At 51.6% G+C, this 27,123-nt stretch overlaps 1 protein-coding gene across 3 annotated transcripts in view; it reads left to right on the top strand.

The window, feature by feature from the left end:
• The window catches only part of ZNF362 (zinc finger protein 362), a 39,962-nt gene extending 13,134 nt beyond the window's left edge, over window positions 1-26,828 (top strand). For 2 of the 3 annotated variants that reach the window (XM_052635641.1, XM_052635642.1), the window contains 8 exons: window positions 654-778; window positions 6,097-6,160; window positions 6,330-6,576; window positions 9,936-10,257; window positions 10,922-11,146; window positions 21,498-21,576; window positions 21,678-21,836; window positions 25,023-26,828. In XM_052635641.1, the coding sequence (XP_052491601.1) occupies window positions 741-778; window positions 6,097-6,160; window positions 6,330-6,576; window positions 9,936-10,257; window positions 10,922-11,146; window positions 21,498-21,576; window positions 21,678-21,836; window positions 25,023-25,139 (1,251 nt within the window). In that variant the 5' untranslated portion in view covers window positions 654-740 and the 3' untranslated portion in view covers window positions 25,140-26,828. Of the gene's footprint in view, window positions 1-653; window positions 779-3,716; window positions 3,834-6,096; window positions 6,161-6,329; window positions 6,577-9,935; window positions 10,258-10,921; window positions 11,147-21,497; window positions 21,577-21,677; window positions 21,837-25,022 lie in introns of those variants that run through there. The other variant, XM_052635643.1, reaches the window with a different exon arrangement.
• The last annotated feature ends 295 nt before the right edge of the window (window positions 26,829-27,123 follow it).

Raw genomic sequence — 27,123 nt, 5'->3', positions numbered from 1 at the left:
GGTGTAATCCTTCCTCAGTGCCCCTGCCCCTAGTTCCCCTTTGTGGAGCTTGCTAGGCTGCCCTCAGGGGCCACTCTCCTGGGAAAGCGTGATGGACTGACTTGGTTTGCGATCCATACTCAGCTCTGTGACCTCAGGCAAGTTACTTAACCTCTCTGGACCTCAGTTTTCTCATACATACAATGGGTCTATTGTAACAGTGAAATAATGGCTATAAAATGCCCTGACACCTTTCTTGCCCTACTGTAAGAGTTCAGGAAAAGATGGTTGATATTGTACTTTCTCATTCTGCAAAGAGTTTCTGAGACCACCTTGGACCAGATGCTGGAATGGCAGAAGGGAACTGAGCTCTACCTGTGTACAGAGCTCAGTCTGGTGGGGAGGTCACCCAGGGAAACATGACTGCGCCAGAATGTGATCACCCCTGCACTCCTGCAGATCTGGGTGGCGTCCTACCTCCATCACTTGCTGTGTGACTTTGGGCAGATTGGTCGACCTCTCTGAGCTGCAGTTGCCTCTTCTGTTAGGCGCATATCTCAGGGTGACGTGATGCGTGCAACATACTCAGCACAGTGCCTGGCACTTAGTAGGTGTTGAAATCAATAGTAGCTGCCATTTTTATTATTACTGTTATTGTTATTCCCATATACAAGGTGCTGTTGGGAACACAGAGGAGTGACTGACTGGGGGTTCAGGGAAAGCTCCGTAGAAGAGGGAACACTTGAGCTGGGTCTTGAAGGATGAGTAGAAGTTCACCAAGTGGGAAAGGACACTCTAGGTAAGGAGCCTGTGATTCCAGGTTGAAACCTGTCAATGAGGGGTTTGTTCTTTGGGTGACTAAGGCATCGTGTTCATCCCAACTCCCCTGAGTGCCCCTCACCGCCTCCCTCTGGGTCTGCTTGGGGGCTTTGTGCTCGCACCCTCCTGTCATAGCATCCACCTGTGACTCTGTCCTGGAGGTTGTGGGGTCCCGCTCACGGGAGTTGCCGTGTCCCCATCTGTTGATGTTTGGGATCACAGATCTGTGTCTGTCAGAGTTTGGTGCTGTCTGTCTGCATGTTCCTGTGACTCTGTCTGTCTGTGTTGGTATCCAGGGGACCTCCCAGGCCACACCGTGGTGCTGGGGGGCAACCTGCATGCTTCCTTGGTCTCCAGCTCTAAGCAAATAGCCAGGCCTTCTTGGTCATTCTCCTCCCTGGCCCAGGGTAGCTCCTGCCTCTCACCTCCGTTCTATTCCCTGGGGACCTTCAACCAGTTCCCTCCCACTGCTGCCTCTTCTAGCTTCTCCAGTCCCACCTATGCTCAGCAGGCAGAGGGGCCTTCCTAAACCACAGATTCTGTCCCATTACCCACCTTCTTCAAGTCTAGACCCCAGGCCTCAAATTCAGGAACTGCCTTTCTAGGTCTAGCTGTGGCCAATGGCTCCAGCCTCACGTCCTGTCTCACATCCACACTGATCACTTTAGCTACCCTCCCACACCGTGCTGTTTCTCACCTTGGACTTTTGTTAAGACTGCTGCTTCCACCAGCAATGTTCCCCACTCCTTCTTTGCCTGGCTAACTTCCACTCATCCTTTAAGACCCAAAGCACATATCACCTCTGCTGGGAAGTCCTCCCTGATCCTTTCTTTGCATCCTGAGCTCTGGGCTGCTCATCCCTGACTTGGGGGTTAAGAACAAGTGACTTGCCCAGATCACACAGCTAGTGTTTTGGAGCCAAGATTTGAACCTGGGTGCCCTGGGCTCCAACTAAGGCAGGTTGTTCCATGGTCCAGGTGAGGGGACAGTAGCTAGGACTTGTGAAGAGGATACAGTGGATCTGAGAGAGTTTGGAAATGGAATCCCGGGGACGTGGCTGGTGGTGGGTCTGAGCTGGGAAGGGGGAGGTCAGGGTCCGTGGCAGGAGCATCTGGGCAGGTTGGGATGCCCTACTCAGAGGGGATGCCTAGAGGGTTACGTATCCCAGGGGAAGGCCAAGTCCAAACCGAACAGCCCATGAGAGGTCAGGGAGATAACTGGAAGGTGGTCCTGAAGCTCTAGGGGGCAGCCAGGTCTAGGGGTGGAGACCTGGGGATTTTCTGGTATTGGAAGTCCTGGAGTGGATGGACCATCCAGGGACTGGGGCCAGTGGAAAGAGGAGGCTCCCGCTCACCCTGAGAAGCCTAGGCTGTGGAGGTGCAAGCTGGGAGAGAGAGTGAGAAGATGTGGAACCCAGGGCTCATAGCACTGATCTCCAAGGGTCAGGGTGGCCGGGAGGCCATGAAGGATAGGACTGGGAGGTGGCCCATTGGCTTTGACCACATGGAGGTCCCTGGTGGCATGTGGCAGGTCTCATAGGCCAAAATTCTTCTTTTTCACAGAAGAAAAATAACTGTCTGCTTCCTCCACTTAGCTCGGGGCCCCCAGAGGACAGGGCTCTTCTCTTTGCCCTTGATTCCCCAGCACCAGTCTCCAGTTTGGCCCAGAGGATGTATCCAGAACCAATGGATGGGTGGATGGGCGGGCGGGTGGCTCTACAAGGTGTTTCATTGACCCATCTGACTTTTTTTCACCTTTTTGAGCAAGAAAAATAAAATGACACCTTGCTCGCCCTACTGCAAGGATCAGGGCTGTGTATCTTGGGGCCCACCACCCAGAGTCTTGGCTCCTTCTGGAGCTTTGAAGCCCAGTCTGTATGTCCTGCCCAATTGCCAGCATGTCTCCTCTGCCCGTCCGGCCTGGACACTCAGCCTCCTCTGCCCCCGGTTCTTCTGTCCCCCGGTGCTGTCCTCAGACTCCTCCTGCTGACCTTGGTCCTCTGAGCTACCTGGCTGCCCCGCTCAGCACACTCCCTGATGCCTCTTCACAGCCAGCATTCCTTCCCAACCGCTAGCTCAGCCGTCAGGATGCTGCTGGCTGGCCTCTGTCTCTCCCCACTTCACCACTCTCCAGCTCTCTTTGGTGTTAGTGGGTAGCTGCTCACTGTCCCAAACCTGCTCCATGTCTGCTCAAACTGTTGCCTCCACCTGGATGCCCTTCTGCCTTGTACAGCTGTCCTAAGCAGATATCTAGCCACTTCTCTCCTGCTTAAAATCTCTCTCAACACAGGTCTGCGTGGCTTAGCTTGGCCCCGGCCACCTTCCCACCCTGTCTTGCAGGTCCTAGGACTGCACAGATGCACACTCACCTCGAAGGTTTGTTGAGGGGCTCACGTGAGATGTTCTTGATGCACGTCTAGCAATGAGCCGGGCCCTCAATAAGGGCTCAGAAAGTCCACCCCTCCCCCTGCCCGCCTTCGCTAACACAGGTAGATGTACACCAGGATCTGGAGCACTGACCCAGTCGTGGAGTTCCTTAAGCCCAGCCCGAGAAGGACACAGAGGAGTGAGCGCTGTGTGGATCAGATTCCATGACCCAGGGCAGACCCTGCTCCCTGTCCAGGGTTAGGGGTGGTTCCCTCCCTGATCGGGCGTCTGATAAGTGGCAGAGAAGATGCTCTATCCCAGCTATGGGACCCCCTACCTCCCTGACCAGTGAGGGGCTTTGGGAAGCCTGGACTTGGCGTTGAACTCAAGAGGAGGAGAGGACAGCTCCCCTGGACCAGTCCAAGGAACGGTTGGGTACAGTGGGCAGAGCGCTGGGCCAGGGCAGGAAAGAGGCACATGGGCCTGTGTCAATCCCATTTTACAGATGAGAAAAATGGAGGTTCAGATTGCCGATGCCCAACACTTCAGGGCAGTGCTTCCTTCTGTTTCCCCATCTGTGTGGCCAGGAGCAAGTGCTTCCCTGGTGGTGGCCTAGCTTCCTCCTCTGCGAAATGGGGGTGCAGATCTTCCCAGCTTCCTGGGGCTCTGGTGAGAATGCTGCTGGATACAGAGGGCGTTGTACACCGTCAACAGTGGTGGATAATTGTGTGGGATTGCCTTTAAAATGAGTCTGATTATTTATTCCTTCATTTATTCATTCTATCCCGCAACTCACATTGTTGATCACCTTTGGGCCTAGGCACTGATGATGCCAAGTTGAATGAGACAGGTGTCTTCAATTCCCAGTCCTCTCTGAGGCAGCTCCCCAGCTCCCCTTTCCCTCAGCCCTGGAGCCTCCCTACCCTGGCTCTACAGCTCAGATGACTGCACATTTTCCCCCGTGGACAACAGCAGGGGAGGGACAGGTCTGAGACTTCTGAATGGAAGGGTAGTGGGTGCCATGCCATCCTAACACAGGACCTGTCCACAATCCTAGTCAGGATGCTTTGTCCTTCCTCCGAACAGCTGGAGGGACTGATGAGCTGGACGTTGGGAGTCTGGCAGATCAGAGTGGGGATCTCAGCTCACTGCTTACTTGCTGTGTGACCTTGACCAAGTCACTACCTCTTTGAACTTCAGTTGTAAAGTGGGGATGAGGAATGTACCTGCCTTTTAGTGTCAGTGTGCCTGGCACAAGGTGGGTACTTAGTAAATGGCAGCCTCCTCACTGGTTTTACTGTGTTGAGGGACCTGGAGCAGTCAGGGAGAACTCCAGGCAGGAAGTGCTGGTATTGGGTTGTGAGGGATGGGCTGGGTTGGATGGGTGGAGAGAAGGGCAGCTTGGTGTTTGTGCGTGGCGGAAACAGGAAGGCTTTTAGAGCTGCCTGGCCACCCAAGAGGAGGGCACTCTGATTCCCAGCTGGCCAGACTCAGACCCAATCCGACCCCCAGGCTGGGAGTGAGAGGCAAGACTTTTATATACAGGTATTGAGTCATATGCATGTGGATATTTGTTCCACCAAGGACTAGGGTTTGCAAAACACATTCCCCAGAGGAAACAACTTGAGCAAATCTGATGTCTAGTCTTGACTCTTGGCACCCTAGCCCTGTGGTCTTGGACAGGTCTCTTCCCCTCTCTCCAAGCCTCGGTTTCTTCACCAAAAAGTGGGATACTAGCTCCTGTGACTACTCCTCAAGTAAAGATCACAAGCAATAATTTATATAAACGATCTTTCTTAAAGCGTTGAGATTAGGTTGTATCCTTACAGAGGGTTTTTTTTTTCCTGAAACCCTCTGCCTGCAATTCCAGTAGGGCTTCTCCCGCTTGTAGAGCCAGGAAAAAAAGGTTAAAGACACTTCATTTCAGCCTTGCCTGTCAAAAGAAGCAGTTCCATGTAAGCGACCAATACCAGCAGGCATTTAGTTTAGTGCTTTCTGTAAGGGACAGATAAAGAAGAGAAATTTTATAGGGAGCGAGACTTCATGGAATACCCCTGTCCAGCAGTCTCTGTAAGTCACTTCTTGACTTACTGTAGGGCCACAGGAAGACGTGAATCCTTTGGAAGACAAAGATAGCTTTGAAGGCCCACCCTTCATAGTGCCCTGGTTACAAAGCCCTTCTCACTGCACAGGAACTTGCCAGCGGTGAGGGCCACCAGACAAATTGTCCCATCCTTCTACTGAAGGGTCCCAAGCCTCAGGCCTCTTCATTCCCCTCTTAAGTACAGTGTTCTGACACATCCTTATAAGCACAATGTTGTACCTGGCCATGTTTGTTTCTTGAGGAGAACTTTCCAGAGGTACAATTCCCTGGGTCAAAAAATACTGTAATCATTTGAGTCCCCATAAATCATCCTGCCAAACTGCCCTTCACACACAGAGGCTGTTACCTGGTGACCCAAGTTGCTGGCTGTGTTCTGTGGGTCAGAAGGGCAGGGATCAGGGAGCGGCAGTTGCCTCTAATCTGCGGCCATTGACAAGGTTGCCCCAGGACTCCTCAGTTTGTCCCTGGGCAGACTTGTGTGTCTAATCCATGGGGTTGGCTCTGCAGCCTAGAGTCTCTGTTGGGGGGGGCAGGGATTAGTCCACTGGCATCAGGGTGATTTGGGAGGGGTGAGCTGGGGGGTGCTCTGTTTGGGATAGGACCTTTCTCTCTGGGGCCCACTGTGGGAAACGCTGAATTCCAGAGCTTCAGCCTGGAGGTGTGGTTCTCTGGGTCTGGGGGATGTCCTGCTCTGCTGTGGGGTGAGGGACCCACGGGGGCAGGGATCCCAGACACTGGCCCAGACTTGAGCGGGCATAGCTGATGGGAGCTCACCCTTGGCCGATGGGGAGGGCCCTCTTCCCTGTGACAGTCGCTCTCTCCCCGCAGGATGGCCGAGCCTCGATTTAACAACCCCTACTTCTGGCCCCCTCCTCCCACCATGCCTAGCCAGGTAAGAGGAAGCGTCGCCCCTCCTGCCGCCCTCCCCGGAGCTGCTTGGGTTTGCGCCAGGCTTTAGCTGCTGCCTGCGGGACGAGGGGTTCAAGGGTGGCCTGGCGGCCCGGGGCCGGGGGCCAGGTACGGCCCAAGCCCTCTCAGTCCCTCTCCGCTCCCTCCCGCAGCTGGACAACCTGGTCCTGATTAACAAGATCAAGGAGCAGCTGATGGCGGAGAAGATCCGGCCGCCTCACCTGCCGCCTACGTCGGCTTCGTCGCAGCAGCCTCTGCTCGTGCCACCGGCGCCGGCCGAGAGCAGCCAAGCGGTCATGTCGCTGCCCAAGCTGCAGCAGGTGCCGGGCCTGCACCCGCAGGCTGTGCCGCAGCCCGACGTGGCGCTGCACGCGCGGCCGGCCACCAGCACGGTCACAGGTACAGAGGGGCCGGGTGGGCGGGGCTGGTGAAGACTGGGCGGGGACTACCTGGGAGGGGCGTGGCCGTGTCCCCCGCAGCGGGGCGGGGCAGGCAGGGCCTGGGACGGGGGTGGAGCTTCCAGACTTGAGGTCCTGTATCCTGTTGACCTGCTATACCAAGCCAGCCAGAGGGGGCCGAGGTTGGGTTGCTTGCCCGTCAAGGAAGCCAAGTCAGGAATTTCAAGGAAGCCAATTCCAGCGAATTTCTGGAATCCAGAGGAGAACCCTAACCAGACTTGTGCGGGGGATTGAAGGGTGAGGGAAGACTTCCTTGGGTGGGTCCCCATGCGAGGAAGAGTTGGTGGTTGACTAGGAAAAACAGAGCAGCACGTGCAAAGTGAGGATATGTGTCTAAAGCAAGAGTAGGACGGCGTCCATGTGGGGAAGATCAAAGGGTGATGAAACTCATCACCATCACGTGGCAGCTAACTCCAGGTGAGCATTTGTGTTCATCAGTGTTCACTCCCAGCCCGTTCGGTGAGGTGGCTGCCTTTTATAGGCCGAAGTACAAAAAACAGCAGCTTCCTGTGGTTCACCCTGACGTCTCCATTCAGCAGATGAGCGAACTGCGGCCCAGTTTCACAGCCAGTAAACGGCCGAGACAGGCAGTGTGGTTCCAGAGCCCAGGCGTGAACCCTGTCGCTCTGCCGGGGCTCTGCTGAGGCACCAGATTGTGAAGGACCCCGTGGGCCACCTGGGCAGTTTGGATTTTTACCTTCAGGCAGTGGGAGCCCGTGGAAGTAGGTGAGGTTAGAGAGCTGGGTCTCTGGCTGTGAGGTGAAGACTTGGCTTGGTGGGAGACTGGCATGGAGGCAGGGAGAGCTGCAGAAGAGGGTGGTGGCCTGGGCCAGGCAGCGGCAGAGAGGATGGAGAGAAGGGAAAAGAACTGAGGGATGCTGAGGAGGAAGAGCCCACAGGGCTGGGTGCTGGACTGGATGAAGGAGTGAGGAGTGGGAGGGTGGGCACCAGGGACACCCAGGCATTGCCAGTGAGATGGAATCATAGGAGCGGGGTAGGGGACTGACTGTGAGCCCAGTCCTGCATAGATTGAGGCTGTGGGCTGGGAAGACATCCTAGGCAATATTATGGGGCTGGGCTGCCTGGTGCCCACCTCAGCCTGCTGGACAGACTTTTCCCAGTGGCCACTGTAACTGGGCCATTGTTCCTCCTTGGGCTGGCCCCCGCCACCAGCCAGACGCGTCTCCCGCCTCCCTCTCAGAGATACTCAAGAATATTGGGGCCCCATGAGCCTCCCTATCCAGGCCTCCTCCAGCCACCCTCTGCACATTCCCTCCTTATTATGACCTTATTAAATTTATTTTTTCATTATAAAAGTAATATTAAAAAAGTAATATAAGCATATTAAGGGAAATTTGGAAAAAAAAGAGAGACTGAGAAAAAAAAAAATCGCTCATAATCCCCAGCTTGTAACCCAGCAGCTTAGAGAGCCTTTAGTCCATTTCCTTCTTTATCCATCGTTTTTGTTTGTTTTTTAATGTGCAGGGGGTGTGTTTTCCTGAGTTTGTGGTAAGGCTATACCCATGCCTTTAACTTTCTTTTCCTACTCAACATTTTATCATAAACAAATTCAGAGCATTTTTATTATAAAGGTAATTCATAGTCATTATAGAAAATATAGAAATTGCAGACAAGCTGAAAGGAGAAAAATTAACCCTTGTCCTACTATTGTTAGCATTTTCATATGTTTTCTCTGTATTTATTTTATTTTATCCTTTAATCACAGATGTAAAAAATGGATGAATTCACCAGGTAAAAGATTCAAATAATATGGAAGCAGATAACGTATGAAAATCTCCTTTTACCAACAAATTCTTTGCCCTCCCTAGAGAGAAGCACAGTTTACACACAGTTTAGTTTGGTGTGTCTCTTTTCGGATCTATCCCTGTGCTTTCACACACACACACGTTGTCTGTGTGTGCGTATGTCGTTGGGATGTGTGTATTTTTTGAGTCGGGGGGTTCGTGCTGTGTATGATTGGCTCTCTCACCTGAGAGCACAGTTTGGCCTTCTTTCCCCGTCACTGCGTGTCTGTCTTGTCTTCGTGGTTTCCCTGTTCTTCATCTTGTGGTGAACCACATCTCTTTACACAGTCCCTCCTGAGGATAAGCAAACTGTGTCCAGTTTCGTCTGATCATCGTTTAGTTTGGAAGGTCCAAGTACACAGATCTTTGTCCTTCTGTGCAAATAGATATCTCTTAATGGGCAATTTCTAGAATTAGAATTACTTTGTCAAAAGTTATATACATTTGAAATTTCAATGGCTGTTGGTAAAGCACCCTTTATTATTAAGGTTGATAAGCTTACACTCCCAGCATGTATGACACACACGTCAAATACCTGTGTCAACTCTGGATATTATCTTTTCCAGTGCACAAGTTTTGGGTTCTTTTTTTTTTTAAGTGTAGTTTTAACTGTATGATAGATATTTTCATTTTTTGGTGTACTTTTCTTGATGTTATAAATGTTCCTAGTCCCTTTGTTTTTAAAATAATAACTGTTAATACAGAACTTAAAAAAAGAAAAGAAAAAGTTCATTGTCAAAGAATCAGAAAGTTAAGCCAAAAAAACTGTTTTAAAATTACCCCTAATTCCACCATCCGTATCACACGTTGGTGTATCTCCATCTCCTACTTAACTTTTTCTGTGCCTTAAATTTTTTTTTTTTAATTTTATGAACAGTCTCCTTTTTATCGGGCAGTTGATGTTCAGTAGAGAAAATTAATCACAATTTATTGAAACCTTCCCTAATATTGCATATTTCAGTTGCCTCTGATTTTTGCTGTTATAAATGACATAGTAGTGAACATCTTTGTGCTTCAGAGTTTTTTGCTTGTCTGTTCTTTGTCGGGCTGATTTCCAAAGTGCCCCTGTTATAGATAATCAGACTCATGTAGTCTTCAGATGGGCTTCCCTGGTGGCTCAGTGGAAAAGAATCCACTTGGCCAATGCAGGAGACGGAATTCCATCTCTGGGTGGGAAAGATCCCCTGGAGAAGAAAATGACAACCCACTCCAGTATGCTTGCCTGGGAAATCCCATGGACAGAGGAGCCTGGCGGGCTATAGATCACGGGGTTGCAAAAGAGTCAGGCACAGCTTAGTGACTAAACAACAACAGTCCTTAGGTAGCTAAAGAATCTTACACGGCTCTCATTTATTGACCCCTGAGTAAAACTCTGCAAAGGGAAGGGGAGGCTCAGAAAGGCTGGCGACCTCTCAGAGACACACAGCTGGGTGGCGGGGGCTCACCTGGCCTCTGGCTGCCCCTCACCCCTGTCCTCACCCCCGTGTCTTCACAGGTCTGGGAATCTCCTCCCGGACCCCGGCTGTGAGCACGTCGGAGTCGAGCGCAGGCACGGGTACCAGCAGCCCGTCCACACCCACCACCACCAGCCAGAGCCGCCTCATCGCCTCGTCCCCCACCCTCATCTCAGGGATCACCAGCCCCCCCCTCCTGGACTCCATCAAGACAATCCAGGGCCATGGCCTGCTTGGCCCCCCCAAGTCCGAGCGCGGCCGGAAAAAGATCAAGGCGGAGAACCCAGGGGGGCCGCCTGTCCTCGTAGTCCCCTACCCCATCCTGGCCTCGGGAGAGACTGCCAAGGAGGGCAAGACATACAGGTGGGGGTCTTGGTGGGAGGGGTCCAGCGGGCTTGGGACAGAAGCTGGTGCCTCGGGGCTGCCTCCAGAGCCTAGCAGTGGGCGATTGCAAAGAGGGGGCCCAGGGGCTGGAAGGTGGAGGATGTGGTCCAGAGGGGTGGGGTCTCCTGTCACCTCCCACCCAAAATCCCACAGCCTGGGATTTTGACAGTCTATTTCCTTCTCTGTTCAAGCAATATTGTCAACCCTCAATGTTAGAATCATCTGGAGAGCTTTTCAGAAATGCCAGTGCCAGGGTGGTACCTCCAGAAATTCTCATTTAACTTGTCGAGGGGAGGCATATGGAGGGCCTGGGATGAGCCATTTCAGAAAGCTCCCCAGATGATTATAAAGTGTCTACAGCCAGGGCAGAGAACTCACCGAGTGTTGGAGCCCCTCTCCCAGAGCCACGGCCCAGCAGGCAGCTCTTCCGGGTGAGGTGGAAGCCTGCTTCCCAGCCTGGTGTCAGTGGGCCTCGGGGGGAGGATGTCCAGGCTGGGGGCCTGCCTGTAGCCCCCCACCCCGGACCCTCCTCCCAAAGCTCTGGCCCTGGTGCAGGGTCTCTCTGACACAGAGGGCCTCCCCTCAGCTCTCCAGGCATGGGTCGGAGGGATCTTCCCAGGGTGAAGCTGCCTCTTGCCCGCAGGTGTAAGGTATGCCCGCTGACCTTCTTCACCAAGTCCGAGATGCAGATCCACTCCAAGTCGCACACAGAGGCCAAGCCCCACAAGTGCCCGCACTGCTCCAAGTCCTTTGCCAACGCCTCCTACCTGGCCCAGCACCTGCGCATCCACCTAGGCGTCAAGCCCTACCACTGCTCCTACTGTGACAAGTCCTTCCGACAGCTCTCCCACCTCCAACAGCACACCAGGTGAGTGGCCAGCCTGGGGCTGCCCCGCTGCAGCTGGCGTCAGCTCGGCCCTTCTCTAGGTGCCTTCCCCAGACTCCTTTGCTTGGCGTACAAGGCCTTCTGCGATACAGCCTCTTTGGTGCTCCCTGGCCTCAGCTCTCACTGCTTGCCCTTCCCACCATTTGTCGTCTGTAGGTCTTCGCATGTGTTGTGTCCTTTACCTGACACACCATCCCCCTCCTTTCCCTTGTTTTTCTGGCCCTCTCTTATCCATCTCTCAGTAAAACCTCCTCCAGGAAGCCCTCCCTGGCCCCCTGTGCTAGTTCCATAGCCCTTGGGTAGACTGTCTTCGACTTGCCTGGTTATTTACCCACCACCCCCAATATATTGGGGATTCTCAAAGGTGGGGGCCCAGTCTCCTCCATTTCCACATCCCCAGTGGGTGGCACATAATAAGCATTGAAGCATTTATTTAATATTTGTGGAATAAATAGAACTGACTTTTCCAGGGCATGTGATTCATCCCTTTAACGAATATTTACACAGCCCCCACCACGAGCAGGGATGCCCCTCGGTGCTGGGAATACAGCAGTGGACAAAACAGAGACAGAGTCCTGCCTCTTAGGGTGTACAGTCTAGTTGAATGTGCGAAAGGGAGATTCAGAGATAGACATGCTTTAAGGGAAAAAAGTTTTTGCAGGGGAGTACAGGCATCAGACGGGCTCGCCAAATAAAAACACCATAGTATTTAAAGAAATAAACTAAAGGTTACCAAATTATAGTTCATCTCTTCAGAGGGAAAGAAGCCCAGCAGTTTTCTCGCATGATGGTTCTTGTATCTATAAGCACGGCTGTCTGCCAATATCAGCATTGCGAAAGTCAGGATAAAATAGTTTCTGCTGCGGAATTTGTAACTCACAGAAAGTGCTCAGGGGTTGCTGTCTTTGGGGCACTAAGACTAGACAGAGGGACCTGAGGTTTGGTTTTGTTGTTGTAATTTATCCATTTCTGTCCATTGTCTTTGTATGCTTTGTCCCAGAGTGCAAGATGTTATATCTGTTTCTCTGACTTTGAGGCATGATGAGTAGGTTTGATGGTAAGGAACAAATAACAGGATGACCTCAAGATGGCATCAGTCTGCTTTTCTCATCCCCATGCCTCCTAAGGCGTGGATTTGACCACGAAGATTAGTTTCAGAAACTTTCTGATTTTGTCATGATTTTACTTTGTGAAGTTTGGCTAGCTTTATGGATATGCACGCACGCATGCCAAGTCGCTGCAGTTTGTTTGATTCTCTGCAATGCTGTGGGCTGTAGCCTGCCTCTGTCCATGCCATGCCCTCCTCCAGAGGATCCTCCTGACCCAGGGATCTGGACCCTGCATCTCTTAATGTCTCCTGCATTGGCAGGCAGGTTCTTTATCTCTAATACCACCTGGAAAGCCCAGTGAAGTGCTGATCAATAAACAAAGTCCCTCTGCTTGTTTGGTTATTAAAAGTAGAGCATGTGACCCCCCAAGGTTTGAGAGTTAACCTCTGTCAGGAGATTTTCTAAGGCCCCAGGCTATAATTTTAATCTGTGTATGTGTGAAAAGATTTTTCTTATCATGTTATCTAATCGAAGATCTATCTAAGTTCCTACAGAAGATTAGGAACCTAGAACCATCACATTTCACCTCTTGTCCGGTTGTGCGCATACAGCCTGTAATGGGAAAGTTACCATCTGTTGGGAGAATCCCTAGTTTGTCAGTGTTTCTGGGCTGGCAGAAATGACTTTGCTCATAACCTTAAAGGCAAGGATTCCACAAGCCATGGAGTAGATTCAGTCCAGTTTGCTGGAAGCCTGGGGAGGCTGTATTCCCACTTACGAAGTACAGGCCTTGTTTCTTGCTATCATGCCGTCATGCCTAATTAAACGAAATTTGTCTTTAAATGTGACATTTCTGGCATGGTCATGGTTACAAATTTGATTTACCCAATTATATCCCATTAGGAAGGAGGACAGCTTCTTAGTGAACCTGTTTAGAGAAACGAATGGTTCTACGAAGGAAAAGTCTCAGTAAAGGCACTTTGAGTATTTTTTAGCAATCATTCTGGGTAGATTTGTAGACACGGCCAATTACATGTCTTTTAAATAGAACTATCATTTTAAAATTTCCATGATATTTCATCAGTTTATATCTGTGTTAAATTTGTATAGTCCCCCTGCACTCTATCCTCTGCGATTCTGCAGGGCTAACTGGAGCAAGGAACCATTTAAGGAATATTCTAGTCCAGTTTGTTCAAATATAGCCCCCTAAATTGAATAATAGTGGTAGATCAAAGGAAAGAAAAGGGGGCTTTCTCATATATTGGTGATGGCTCAGTTGGTAAACAATCTGCCTGCAATGCAGGTGACCTGGGGTCGACCCGTGGGTCAGGAAGATCCCCTGGAGGAGGAAATGGCAACCCACTCCAGTACTCTTGCCTGGGAAATCCCATGGACAGAGGAGCCTGGCGGGCTACAGTCCACGGAGTCACAAGAGTCGGACATGACTTAGCAGCTATTTCTGTTAGAAGATAGAATATTAACTGCAGTTAAATCACTTTTATCCAGTCCCAGGTCATAATTCTTGTTCCCTGATCTTGGGGAGTTAGTCTGCTTTGCAAAGTCATCTCCTTCTGGACTAAGGACTTGGATCCTGGCTGTCTTGGCCTCACGCAGTGTAGGTCGTGGTGATGGGGCATCTTGGAAGCCTGTGCCCTGGGTCTCTTCCCAAAGTGTAAAGAGCCAGTGCACTGGCCCAGTCCTCTCCTGAGGCCATGCACTCCTGATGTTTCTTTCAGAAGGCTCAAGCTCTGACCTGAAGCACAGGGCTTTACGCACGTGTGAGGCAGAGAGCCAGATGTGTTGCTAAGATTGAATGACTCTGGTCTATTTATCATATAATCAACAAAATCAGAATGGAGGAGAGTGGGGTCCTCTGTTCAGGTGTGATGTATAATCAGTTGTTCAGATTCAGAACAAATTTTTTTAAACTTTTTACTTTGTATTGGGGTATAGCTGCTTACCAATGTTGTGATAGTTTCAGGTAAACAGGGAAGGGACTCAGCCATACATATACATGGATCCATTCTCCCCCAAACTCCCCTGCCATCCAGGCTGCCACATGACATTGAGCAGAGTACCCTGTGCTATACAGTAGGTCCTTGTTGGTTATCCACTTTAAATATAGCAGTGTGCACATGTCTATCCCAAACCCCCTAATTATCCCTTCCCCCCGTTCTTCCCACTGACAACCATAAGTTCATTCTCTTAAGTGTGAGCCTTGTCCTATTTTTAAGTAAGTTCGTTTTTCTCATTTCCTTGTAGATTCCACATATAAGGGATGTCATAACGATATTTCTCCTTCTCTGTCTGACTTTAGTTCACTCAGTATGACAATCTCTGCATCCACCCATGTTGCTGCAGATGGCATTATTTCATTCTTTTGAGTGGCTGAGTAATATTCCAGTGTGTATATGTACCACAACTTCTTTATGCATTCATCTGTCAGTGGACATCTAGGTTGCTTCCACGTCTTGGCTCTTGTGAACAGTGCTGCAGTGAACACTGGGGTGCGTGTATCCTTTTGGATCATGTTTTTCTCCAGATAGATGCCCAGGCGTGGGATTGCAGGGTCATATGGTAGCTCTATTTTTAGTTTCTTAAGGAACCTCCTTGCTATTCTCCATCGTGGCTGTACCAGTTCACATTCCCACAGAGCATATTATAGGCAGCAAAGGCACTGACTCATCATCATGATCTTTTAATTGATCTCGTAAAACAGGGGCCCCCAGCCCTCAGGCCGTGGACCAATAGCAGCCCATGGCCTGTGAGGAACTGGGCTGCATAGCAGGAGGCGAGCAGTGAGCAAGCGAGCAAAGCTTCACCTGTATTTACAGTCACTCCCCATCACTTGCATTTCCACCTGAGCTCCACCCCCTGTCAGGTCAGTGGCAGCATTAGATTCGTATAGAAGTTGGAACTCTGCTGTGAGCTGTGCCTGTGAGGGATCTAGTCTGTGTGCTCCTTATGGGAATCTAATGCCTGATGACCTGATTCTGCATAATGGTGCGTTGAATAATTATTTCATTATATGTCATGATATATATTATGCCCAATATATCATTTTATTATAGATTATGTAATAATAATAGAAATAAAGTGCACAGTAAATATAATGGGATTGAATCATACTGCAACTACCGCCCTGCCCCTCTGTGAAAAAATTGTCTTCTGCAAAACTGGTCACTGTGCCAAAAAGGTTGGGGATCACTGTCATAAAGCATGTGTTATGACTGGCACCAATAAGTAGTTAAATCTAGGAGAAAAATCTTTTCAAAGACGTTTCTCGTGCTGGTCTCTGTACATGAAAATAAATTGTTGGGTTTTTTTCTCCATCTTAAAAAGTACACAAATATATATATTTATATTACATGTGATTATATATTACATATTATATTACTATATATTATATTTATATAAATTATATGTAATTACATATATACATGCATAAAATTAGCTCAGGGAGATTGAGCTTCTTTTCTTTTGATTTGCCAACTTTCTCATGCTACAAACTTCATGGACCACTGGTACTCTAGTGTTTGGCTAATTAATAAAATGCGGAGAGTACAAAACGTGCCCGCATTGGGAGCATTTGTAAAGCTGGGGAGCAAATCTTTGGTGTTGCCCAGTGGCCAGCTGGAAACTCCCAAGAGCGTCTGGGTGTGAAAGCTACCTTGATAATTTATTATTCTGAACTGGGGGCCTGGATTTGAGCAAGCTGGCAGAGGAGGCAGAGTCGGAGCGTCAGTCTGGTAGGAAATAAACCCGGGAGCAAGTGATAATTAGAGTCCTAGTGTTTTCAGAAATAGCTGTTTGTTTGAAAATATTATTTAGGGCCGTGACCAAACAAAAAATTCACAGGCCATTGAGGGGAGAGTATTTTGTCAGAATGTTCCTCGTTCAGGGATTGCTCTCTGCTTTTGAGGGCACAGTTCTTTTCTCCTCCTCTTTTTTTTCCTGAGTGATTTGAGTTCATAGTGGTTGGAAACTAAACGAGCAACAAAAGAGGGTCCTATCAACATTTAGAGACAAATTATTAGTCATTACGCAGTGGTGTATGTAATTAAACCAATGTGTCCTAACCCAGTGACAAAGAGGTGGGTGTCCCCAGTGCCCGCAAGTCCCAGAATCCTTTAGATAAACAAACCCAAAAAAGCCAAACATAAGGAAGCAACCAGATTCCAGGTTTCTTGTTTTCCACTATTCCACAGAGACTCCTGTTTTTTGCCCCTGGATCGAGAACCAGACAGTCAAGGCATATAATCAAATCCATCTTCCTAACATTGTGCCAGCAATGAAGGGGGTAAAAGAAGGTCATGTCAAAACAGAACCAGCTCTGGGCACGTAATAAAGGCGGAGCTGGAAGCAGGTTGAGCCAGACCCCCTGGGAGTTGAGAGAGCTGTGCCTGGAAGCACGTGGGGGCTCGTGTAGTTTGAGTGGCTTGGCAGCTCTGAGTGTCTCGGTGGGACCTCCCTCTGTGAGAGGAAGGCACAAGACGAGAAAGGTGACTCGCAAAGTGTTTGCAGAAATCCAGGCTTCAGAAGGGTCAGCCCTGTAAGTTATAAACACCATGTGTCTTTAAGGAGCAAATGAACAGGAATTTGTGGTGAGTCTTCATGGTCGAGACACAGCAGATGTCTTGTGTTTCTGTAGATGAGGTGACACGTCTATAGGTAACACAGCTGTAGATGCCACGACGCAGAGATCAGGGGTAACCTTGTTTCACGAGGGGGTTAGTTTATGAGGTCTGAGAAGGGGCTCGGTGTTTTTACCTGTTTGGGGAACGCCTGCGAGACAGTGACTCTGGTTGTGCCTGTTCACTCAGGCTGCGGAGTGGGCTTCGCCTCTGTTTCCCTTCTCCTGGCTTTGTGATGTTGTGTACGTGTGTGATGTGGCAGGGTCGGTTTCTCAAGTGTGATGATAGTGACATCCTGGCAGCAACTGCTCCTTGTCAGAGCATACGAGGTATGCCTTATACCTACTTTGCATATATACAAGGTATCCGTAAAGTCCATACAGGGTATCCATAAAGTCCTTACACGGTATGAACCTATTTCTCAATAAGATAATGGATCTGAAAAGTGCCACGGAGAGAGAACCATCTCAAGGGAGGTCCAGTTTTACTGTATCTATCATTGTCTTAGTTACGAAACACAGTGGGACTGAAGCCACTCAATGTAACATGCCGTTTCTTACCTGGAGGATAGAGGATAAACGGGAACTAATGACTTCTCGATAATTCTTCTTAAACATAGAATAAATTCCCCCTTTGTTTTTCATAAATTATCTTAAAAGAGGCGTGAGTGTATTAAAAGCTAACGTTGTGAAAATGTCTTAGGAACACCCTTTCTGTAAGTTACAGTCCTTAACAATCCATACTTAAAAAATTTTTTTAATTATTTTGGGGCGCGTCAAGTCTTAGTTGCGGCAAGCGGGGTCTTTCGTGGGGAGCACAGGCGACCTCACTTTCACTTTCCTGCATTGGAGAAGGAAATGGCAACCCACTCCAGTGTTCTTGCCTGGAGAATCCCAGGGACGGGGGAGCCTGGTGGGCTGCCATCTACGGGGTTGCACAGAGTCGGACACGACTGAAGTGACTTAGCAGCAGCAGCAGTACAGGCTCAGTAGCTGTGGCACGCGGGCTTAGTTGCCTCATGGGATCTTAGTTCCCAGACCAGGGATTGAACCTGAATCCCTTGCATTGAAAGGCAGATTCTTAACCACTGGACCACCGGGAAAGTCCCTACAATCCTTATTGTTATCCCCATTTTAGAGGTGAGGAAATTGGAGCTCAGGGAGGCGAAGTCACTTGCCCAAGGCCACCCCGCTAAGAGGAGGCAGAAGTGAGATGCGAGCCAGAGTGCCAAGGAGCAGCCTATGGCTTGGTGGGGGTGCGTGGGGGGTGGGGTTGGGAAGTCAGGTTGCAGAAGAAGGTGGGGCGAGGTCCAGGTAGGAGAGCAAGGCGAGTCTTCTGGATGCCAGGGTGAGCTTGGGGCGGTTAGTGGGGTGAAGGAGCAGCCCAGAGGCACTGATTTCAGCTCTGCCTCCCTGCGCTACCCATGCCTGGAGTCGGTGGTGAGCTCCCCACATCACTACAGATGCTGGGAGTTGGGGCCAGTGCTCCCCTAGTGGGAAGATGCCCTACAAAGAGATGACTCACTTTGGAATTGAGGACATGGCCCTGACTTGAATTTCAGAGGCTGAAGAGCTTGGGGGCCAGTTACCAGGGGAACTGTGGCTCCTTGAAGCCCTTCTGAGCCAGCCCAGTGCTGAGTGCCATGCATAACGAGAGATCAGTGGCCAGAGGCAGGCTCTGGGCCAAAGGAACTCCTACCACGACCTGGGAGGCCGATGGATGTGAAAAATCCCATGAAAGCGGGAGATATGTGATGGAGGTTGGGGAGCATCATCTGGGTTGGGTCCATATGGAAGGGTCCATAGCCCTTTCTAGTGAGAGACGGAAATGGTGTTCCCAACTAGGGGAATGGCATGAGCAAAGGCTCAGAGGCTGGTGGGGGGGCTGGGGATTTGGATTCTGTCCCAGAAAAGGGGGTGATGTAGGGGGTGTGAAGCAGGGCTGTGACAAGGTCGGATCCCACGCTGCCGCTGTGAGGTCAGGAGAGGAGAGGCTGAGACTGAGAGTCTAGGAAGGAGGCTGGGCAGCTGGGGCACGGCGGGTGGAGGCCAGAGGAACAAGATCTGAAGCAAGGACCTGATGTCCCTGGAGAACCATCAGTCAGTCAGTCAACACACACTTACGAGATACCCCTGAGGAGTAGGTGGTGGTGATGATGTGAAGCGTAGTACTGCTGTCAGTGACTGACTTCAGGAGGAAAGAACTCACCTTCCTATGAGGCCCTTCCTGTGCCAGGCCCTGGGATGATGGTGGTGAAGAGACCAAGAGCATTCTTGCTCTCGAGGAGGGAGGCAGCCAGTGTTGGTGACTAGACATCGACAGAGCACGTGCCCACACACAGACTTCTGCTCAGGGGTAGGTGCAGGGGCCAGGCCTAGTCTGGGGGGCCAGGAAAAGCTTCCCTGATCAAGGGGCTTTTATACTGAGACCTAGAGTCTAGGTTCTAGCCAGGTGTGAGCTGGGGGAAGAGTGTGCCTAGAAGAGGAGCAGTCTGGATACCAGACGAAGGTAGGAAGGGACCTGAAATGTTCGGGGTGGGGTGGAGGGGAGGCAGCAGGGCTGGAGCCTTGGGATGGGGAAGAGGCATGACCTGGGCAGCAGTGGGAGGCAAGGACTTTGGGGTGGGCATTGTGGGGTTTAAAACAAAGTCAGCCTACATCCTGGGGTGCCTTGGTCCCCTCTGCCACCTGACCCCTAGCTGACCGAGTTCCAAAGCCCTGGGGGGTAGAAGGATAGGATGAAATGGAAGGGTTCTGGCAGCAGGTACAACTGGTCCAGGTGACCATTAAGGTGCTCCCCTTGTAGAGACGGAGTGCAGCAGGCTGGGGTGATGTCCCCAAACATGTAACACCCCTAAGTGTGCAGGTAGAATAGAGGTCCTCAGAACTGCAGCCCAGCTCCACCTGGCCTGTCTCCACACAGCCTGAGATGCGCTGTCCCTCCCCTTGGGGCTCCCTGTCTAGTAGAGAAAACAGAGGAGGGGGCGGTCACGTGCTGAGGATGCAGCCAGGGCACGGGGGGCGAGCAGAAGCATCCATCAGACATGGTTGCAGATGAGAAGTGGTCCTCCTGCCAGGACGCAGGGTGCAGGAGCAGAGAGGTGAGGCCGACCGCAGGTGAAGGGCCTTGACTGGCACTCTAGGGAATCTGGACTCAGTGTTCATAGTGGGCAGTCAAGGTCATGGGCTCACTGATGGCAGGGAGTGTTCCTTATTCCTGCCTGGTCAGCACAGGGCCTGGCCAGAGGGACCTTAGTTGTTTGATGAATCTGTTGATGGGCAGGACAAACCAAGGGGTTGGGGCTTTTGGGAAGGAGGTGGACCACATGGTCAGAGCTGGATTTCCCCCTCTCATCTAATGCTTGTTGGCAACTTAGGCAAAAGAGGTCCATGTCTAGCCTGCGTTTCGTTGCCCACCTGCTTGGCACAAGATTTGCGGAGCAGATGACTGAAGACAAGCCTAGGAGAGCAGGGAGGGCCTCCCATCCCTGTGTGTGCACCACGCTCCTGAGCCCCAGTTTTGCACTAGATCCCAGTCCCCCTCCATCCTCACCTGGCTGCTGGGCAAGTGCAAGCAGCAACAGCCATCAGAAAGCGCAGCCATCAGCCTTGAAGTCACTGCTCCCAAGTCTCCTCAGTGAGGACCCCCATCACCCTATTTAAGATTACACCTCCGACATGACCCCACTCATCCGCTTTCTTCTCAGAGTGCTTATTACCTTCTACACATGCTTTACTTATTTATTTCATGCTTGCTTGTTTGTTTCCACAAGGCAGTGAGTTTGTCTGTTTTGTTCACTTATATGTTTTGAGCACCCAGGGTGGTTCCTGGCACACAGGTGCCTGACATAGTAATTGTTAAGTGAATGAATAATAATAATAATTGTAAGTGGTGATGGAGTGCTGACTTTGTGCTGATATTTGGCTAAGCCCCTTTGCATATTATCTAATGTAATCTTCACAAAGCCCAGTGAGGCGGATGACTGCATTTTTATACCCTTTTCGCAGTTGAGGAAACCGAGGCTCAGTGATTTGACCACGGTCACCCGGCTAGTAAATGGTGGAGCCAAGATGAGAACAAAAAGGGGCTCACAGGAAGGACACAGAGGGACTGACCTTCAGGGCCACCCTGCCCTGGAGTCTCTCAGTAGCTGGGGTGACCAGATAGCCACATGGGGGGGCGGGTGGGCAGGACAAAGAAACTGGGGGCCAACTGGGGAGTTGTCTCCTGAGAGAGGCAGGCAGGCAGGAGAGGTCCTGGCAAAGCTGTGAATCTGTTCTTTACAGTGGGTTGGTCTACAGTTGACTTTTTTAGAAGAGGGGCAGAATGCAGTCAAAGTAAGCCTGCCACGATGATTGCGAGGCCTGAGTGGGTGCTGGTGGAGGGCTGGGTTTAGTGGGGCCCTGTGAGGAGCCTGGAGGCTCTGGTCACAGACTGGCAGTGGGAAGCTGGAGAAGAAAGGACAGGGCTAATCTTTGAAGTCCCACCTCTTGTCTGGGGCTCACTTGGGGTGGGGGGAAAGTGTGTGGAGCGGGGAGCCTGGGAGGCTTGGGGGCCAGAGGTGTGGGGCAGGCCAGCCAAGGGCTTGGGGGCTGGAGCTGGCCTGGGGGACCTGCCAGGGACTCCACCTTACTGGGCTCCCCATTGCAGAATCCACACAGGCGACAGACCCTACAAGTGCCCACATCCTGGCTGCGAAAAGGCTTTCACTCAGCTCTCCAACCTCCAGGTGAGTGCCTGCCTGCCCACTCTGCCTGCTAGGTGCACGGCTCCCTCCACCCTCTCCAGGGGAGCTCAGCTGCCTCCTGACCCCCGCTGTGCTCTCCACAGTCTCACCAGCGCCAGCACAACAAGGACAAGCCCTACAAGTGTCCCAACTGCTACCGGGCCTACTCGGACTCGGCCTCCCTGCAGATCCACCTCTCGGCCCACGCCATCAAGCACGCCAAGGCCTACTGCTGCAGCATGTGCGGGCGTGCCTACACCTCGGTGAGTGCCAGGCCCCTGGGAGCCTCTCCCTCACCCCAGCCCCCTCAGACCTGTGCTGATGCTCCCATTTTCCAGATGAGGAAACTGAGGCCCTGGAAGAGGGTAAGATCACAGTGAATGTCAGAGCTCGGCCATCCACTTCCCCGTTCTGTTTTTGGCTGCCTCAGGCTAAGCTCCCTTCAGGCAGCCTTTAGCCTGGGTGCCAGAGGTGTGGTTTCCTCCAGGCAGTGGTGGAGGAGGGGGACTGTCACCCTGCTTCCCAGGGCCAGGGAAGGAAGTGGGCCTTTTCCCCACTGGGGAAGCTGCAACCCCTGTCCTGGCCACAAGGGGGCAGAGTGACCTGGCCCAGGAAAGGCGATCTACCAGGAAAGGTCTAAACAGGGCCAGAAAGGTGCCAATCCCCTGTCCTCTGGTGGGAATTTCCCTGAACAAGGGCCTTTCAGACCCAGGAGAGGGAGTCCAGGTGAGTCACTCATGTGTGTCCTTTGGCCTAATCAGATATTCTGGTTAACAGACCCCCACATGTCCCAGTGATCCCCAGGCCTCAGTTTCCTCATCTGTAAAATGGAGGAGCCAATAGTTCTTAACTCATAGCACTGTTGACTGAGAGTCAGCGCCTGATAGACCTCAGCTAACACAGTTATTTATTTACCCAGTGTTTTCTGAACACTTGTGCCAGGCACTTGGGAATCAGGATGAATCAAACAGACATATTTGTTGCCCCCAGGCAGGTTAGGAGTCTACTGCTGGAGACAGACATTAAACAAGTAGCCACACAAGTGAATATGCAGTGACCGATCACGGTGACTGCTCTCCAGCAGGCTTTCTCGACCTCGGCCCATGTTGACGTTTTTGCTGGGGGTGCTGCCCTGAGCATTATAGGGTGTTTAGCAACATCCTTGGCCACATTCCACTTAGCAACCGCTCTTGGAAGAGGCCTCTAGACTTTGCCAAATGTCCCTTGGGGGAGAAATTGCCTCTGATTGAGAACCTTGGCTATAAAGGAAAAAAAGAAACATATGTTTTGAAAGACAGCTGCAGGAAGGATAAAATGGAGTTGGGGAAGGGAGATGGTTTGGGGTAGGTGTGTGAGGAAGTAACATTTAGAAGAAGGCGTGGGGGATAATTGGCCAGGTGAGGAGAAGAGGAGAGGAACTTTCCAAGCAGGGGGACAGTGAATGCAAACACCCTAGGTGGAACCAACGCGGTGTGTTCCAGAAACTGAAAAATAATTAGGTCACACGAGGCTGTGGGGCCCTGTTAGGAAGTTTGCATGTTTTCCCAGGTGGAGTGGGGACCCATGGGGAGAAGGCTGTCCAGGAGGGTTATTTTGAAAGTTCACTTTGGTTGGAGGGGGCGCATGGATCGCACCTTAAAGGAGGGGTCACCAGCCTTCAGAGCCATGGTACTTAGAGGGGATCTGAACTCTGGGAGAAAGGGGCTGTCAGATCTCACCTGGCCTAAGGCCTCACCCTGAACTGGGCCTGACTGGACTCCACAGAACAAGAATAATTACCTTTTCTGAAAAAACATTTTAGTGGATTGACTTTTAAGCTACTCTAATACATAAAAGAAACATTTGCGAATAGTGAGCCCTCACGTTTCCGCTGGGGCTTCCCAGGTGGTTCAGTGGTAAAGAGTCCTGCCAGTGCAGGAGATACAGGAGATCCGGGTTCGATCCCTGAGTGGGGCAGATCCTCTGGAGGAGGAAATGGCAATCCACTCCAGTATTCTTGCCTGGGAAACCCCATAGACAGAGGAACCTGGCGGGCTACAGTCTATGGGGTCGCAGAGTCAGACGTGATGGAGCATGCATGCACACTGCCATCAGACCCCAGGACCTGGCATCAACCAGTCCTTCCTCAACCATGTCCCTGTTTTTTGAAATAAAACTGACATCATATTGTTCCATCTGAAAATTGTCATTTTGTGTCTTTAAACATACTCTTTTTTTTTTTAACTTATCCACAATACCTTTATAAAACCTTAAAATGATTCACCATAGTCCTTAATATCATCAAATACCCAGCTGGTATTCACATTTTCATTTGTCTCATGGATGGCATAATTTATATTTTTATTTATTTATAAATTTTATTTTTTAATCAAGATCCAAATAAAATTCTTACATTGTACTAGGTCAGTGTAGCTTTTAAACTATTCTTCCTTGCCCCCACCCCGATCCCTTTTCTTTGCAACTTACTCACTGAAGAATAGTCTCCTCGTTTGGATTTTGCTGATTGCTTCCCTTTGGGGGTGTTTGATAGCACTTTGTCACCACATTTGAGGGCTTCCTCTGCCCGATGTTGAGCACACTGAAGTAGGAATTCAAGACGTGGCAGATGGAAACCAGAGCACCACTTGGCAGGTTAGTGTGAGGGCCTGTGGGTCTGCAGGTGAGCCTTGGGTCACCTCACCCACCCAGTCTTGGGTGCCTCAGGTCAGACTCAGCCGAGGCTGGGGGTGCTCAAAGGATGAACCGAGCCTGCCCAGTTTATGCTTCTAAAGTCACCAGTCAGATCAGGCCCCAGTTCTTCCCAAGGGAGGGGAGAGCTGGGGGATGCTTCTGCTGGGGCTCCCATCACCACCTAGAATGAAATGTAGAGACTAAGGAAGCAGTGGTCCCCTCAGCCCTACTGCTTGCTAAGAGCGTTACTCTCATCACCATAGCTACCCTGTGAAGTCCTTCCTTCCCCATCCCTGCCTGCAGAGGAGGAAACTGAGGCTTGGAGGGGTGAGATGACTGGTCCAACGTTCCACTGCTGAGAAATGGCAGAGCCAGGGTCACCCGAGGCCTGCTGCTCCACCCTCACTGGGCGCACCTGCCAGATGGGGGCAGGTCTGCTCCACTGGACAGGACTCCACGGCAGCCAATTGGTTAATGGCCTGGTCCTAGAATTCCAGGTGGTCACTGCTGAGGGACGGGCCTGATGCCTGCCTGCTCTCTAGTCAGCACACAGTGGGCTCCGAATCTGGTAAATGAGCCAGCCCCCCCCCACTGGCAGAAATGCAGTACCCTGCAACCAATACCAGTGCCCATCTGGCACCCCCAAAGCTGTGGCTGTCCACCTCTAGCCGGCTCATCTACCCAGGAGCCCTCCAGTGGCCGCTTATAGGAACTGCAGTTCCCCCTGCGCCCTTGCCAGCAGCTTGTTTTAAGTTCTGAATCTCACCCCCTGCCCGCAGGAGACCTACCTGATGAAGCACATGTCCAAACACACGGTGGTGGAGCACCTGGTGAGCCATCACTCGCCCCAGAGGACGGAGTCCCCCAGCATCCCGGTGCGAATTTCCCTCATCTGAGCCGACCCGAGGCGCCGCCCCGCCCTGCCCACTGGCAGACACAGACCCAGGCAGCACCGGCCCGACTCCCTCCAGGGGCCCTCCAGGAACAGCCGAGCTCTCTCATGACCTTCCTGACCTTCCAGAAAGCCTGGGCCGCAGAAGCCCTGCCCGGTCCAGCTCCGGGGGTGGCCAGGCCAACTGCAAGATTCTGGACTGTTTTGGTGGCATCCAAAGACGATCTCAGAGCACTTTGAACCTCTCCGCTGGGTTTTCCTTTTCTTCCCCCATCCTTCACTTGCTTCACTGTTTTTTTGTTTTGTTTTGTTTTAAGTTTGTTTTGGAAAATAACAAAAAAAAAAAAAAGATATTTATTGGCCAAGAAGTTGGTGCTGCTAAGACCGAGAAATGGAAAGAACCGGACAGATGGACACAGAGACCCAGAGGGCAGCGTGGGACCTTCTCTTGCCACGGCCTCGGGTCTTGAGGGGAAGGCGCAGGCCTGAGAGTCTGGACCGCAGTGGGGCTCCCCGGTGGGAGGGGCAGGAGGCAGCTGGAGTGAGCCACTCGCCCCCCGCCGGCTGCCAGCTCGAGCCTCCAGAGCTGCGCCCTGGGCATCACTGAGCAGAGGGACGTGGCAGCTCCCAGGGCTGCCCGGGCTTCAGGAGACAGATGGAGAGGGGCCGGGAGGTCCGCAGGACCAAAGGGTGCAGGGTTGGCTGGGCTGGGCGCAGGCCCAGGGAAATGGGGTGGGGGCGGGCTGGGTAAGACCCGGTGCCCCCACTGCCCTGAAGACCACCCCAGTCTACCTCAGTGCTGGCCAGGAAACCTATCGGCTACCTCTCCCACCATCCCAGACTGTGGGCAGCGGGGGAGGGAGTGGGCCTGGGGCAAGGACCCCCTCCGCTCTGCAGAATTTCCTCCGGTTGGGGCAGTGCCCAAGGAGGGGTTACTTGTCTTCCCTGCCGTGGAGGGGGATCCCCAGCCCAGGCCCTAGGCCGCTCGGCAGGGAAGGGATCCTCGGGGAGGAGGGTCCCAGGAGCAGACCCTGCCCTCAGCCCCCACAGACACACCCCAATCTGAAAGCCATGCGTGTCCGTGTATATAGGAACTATGTACAGAGCCCGGAGAAGCCCCCTCTACATCCCCTGGGGAAAAAAAAGAAAACTAGACAGAAACTCATCTATATATTCTGTATCTGGAGTTCCGTTTTGAATATTAACTGTGTTATTTTTATACACTTTTTAAGCCTTAACTCGCCATTGATTTACCAGTTTAACGTCTCCCGGGGTTTCTTTTCCCACGGGGTTCTCCGCCCCGCCCCCACCCCTTTGTTTGACTTGCGTCTGATACTCAGTATTGTAGCTTTTCGTCCGCATGTTACTACCCTGTAAATACGCTGTTATACATACTGTTAACACCCTTCGCTTTTTTCTATGGGACCTCCAGGCCACCGTATTTAGAACTAGTTACCTTATTAAAAAAGAGAAAACAGTCTGCTGGCTTCTCAGTCTGCATCGTGGTGGCAGGGAGGTGAGGGCAGGTGCTCCCCCCCAGTGCGCTTCAGGAACAAAGTTTGCGTTCTGTTTAAGAAACGGGGTGGGGAGGAGAAAAAGGTCAAATGTGGGGGAAGACCCTAAAGGGGGCAAGAAACAAAGGAATCCCAAACCCTCTGCTCTTTGTATTTCTCTGTTGTGAAGAATAAACTGTACCTGCAGCCGGGTGGCAGCGGTGTGTGTGCTCTGTGCGAGGGCGGGGCCGGGGGGCACCTTTCCACGCTCCTCTCCCCTCCCCCGCGCCCCCCTCCAGAACTGGGAAGGAAGGGAAATGGCCTTTCTCGTGTCCATCACTTGCAGCCAAGAGCCACGAGGGCTCCGAGGAGTGCAGTCCTCGATGGTGACTCAAGGTTGAGTCACTTTCTGTCTCCCAGGGCCAGCTTGCTAAGCTCTGGGGGAATTCCTGCATTTCCCTCCCAGGCAATCAAAACATTGACACCCCCCACCCC

The sequence above is a fragment of the Budorcas taxicolor genome, chromosome 2, assembly GCF_023091745.1.
Source record: "Budorcas taxicolor isolate Tak-1 chromosome 2, Takin1.1, whole genome shotgun sequence".
NCBI lineage: Eukaryota > Metazoa > Chordata > Mammalia > Artiodactyla > Bovidae > Budorcas > Budorcas taxicolor.
Note: the sequence above shows the minus strand (reverse complement) of the source record. Positions and strands in the feature narration are given on the sequence as shown.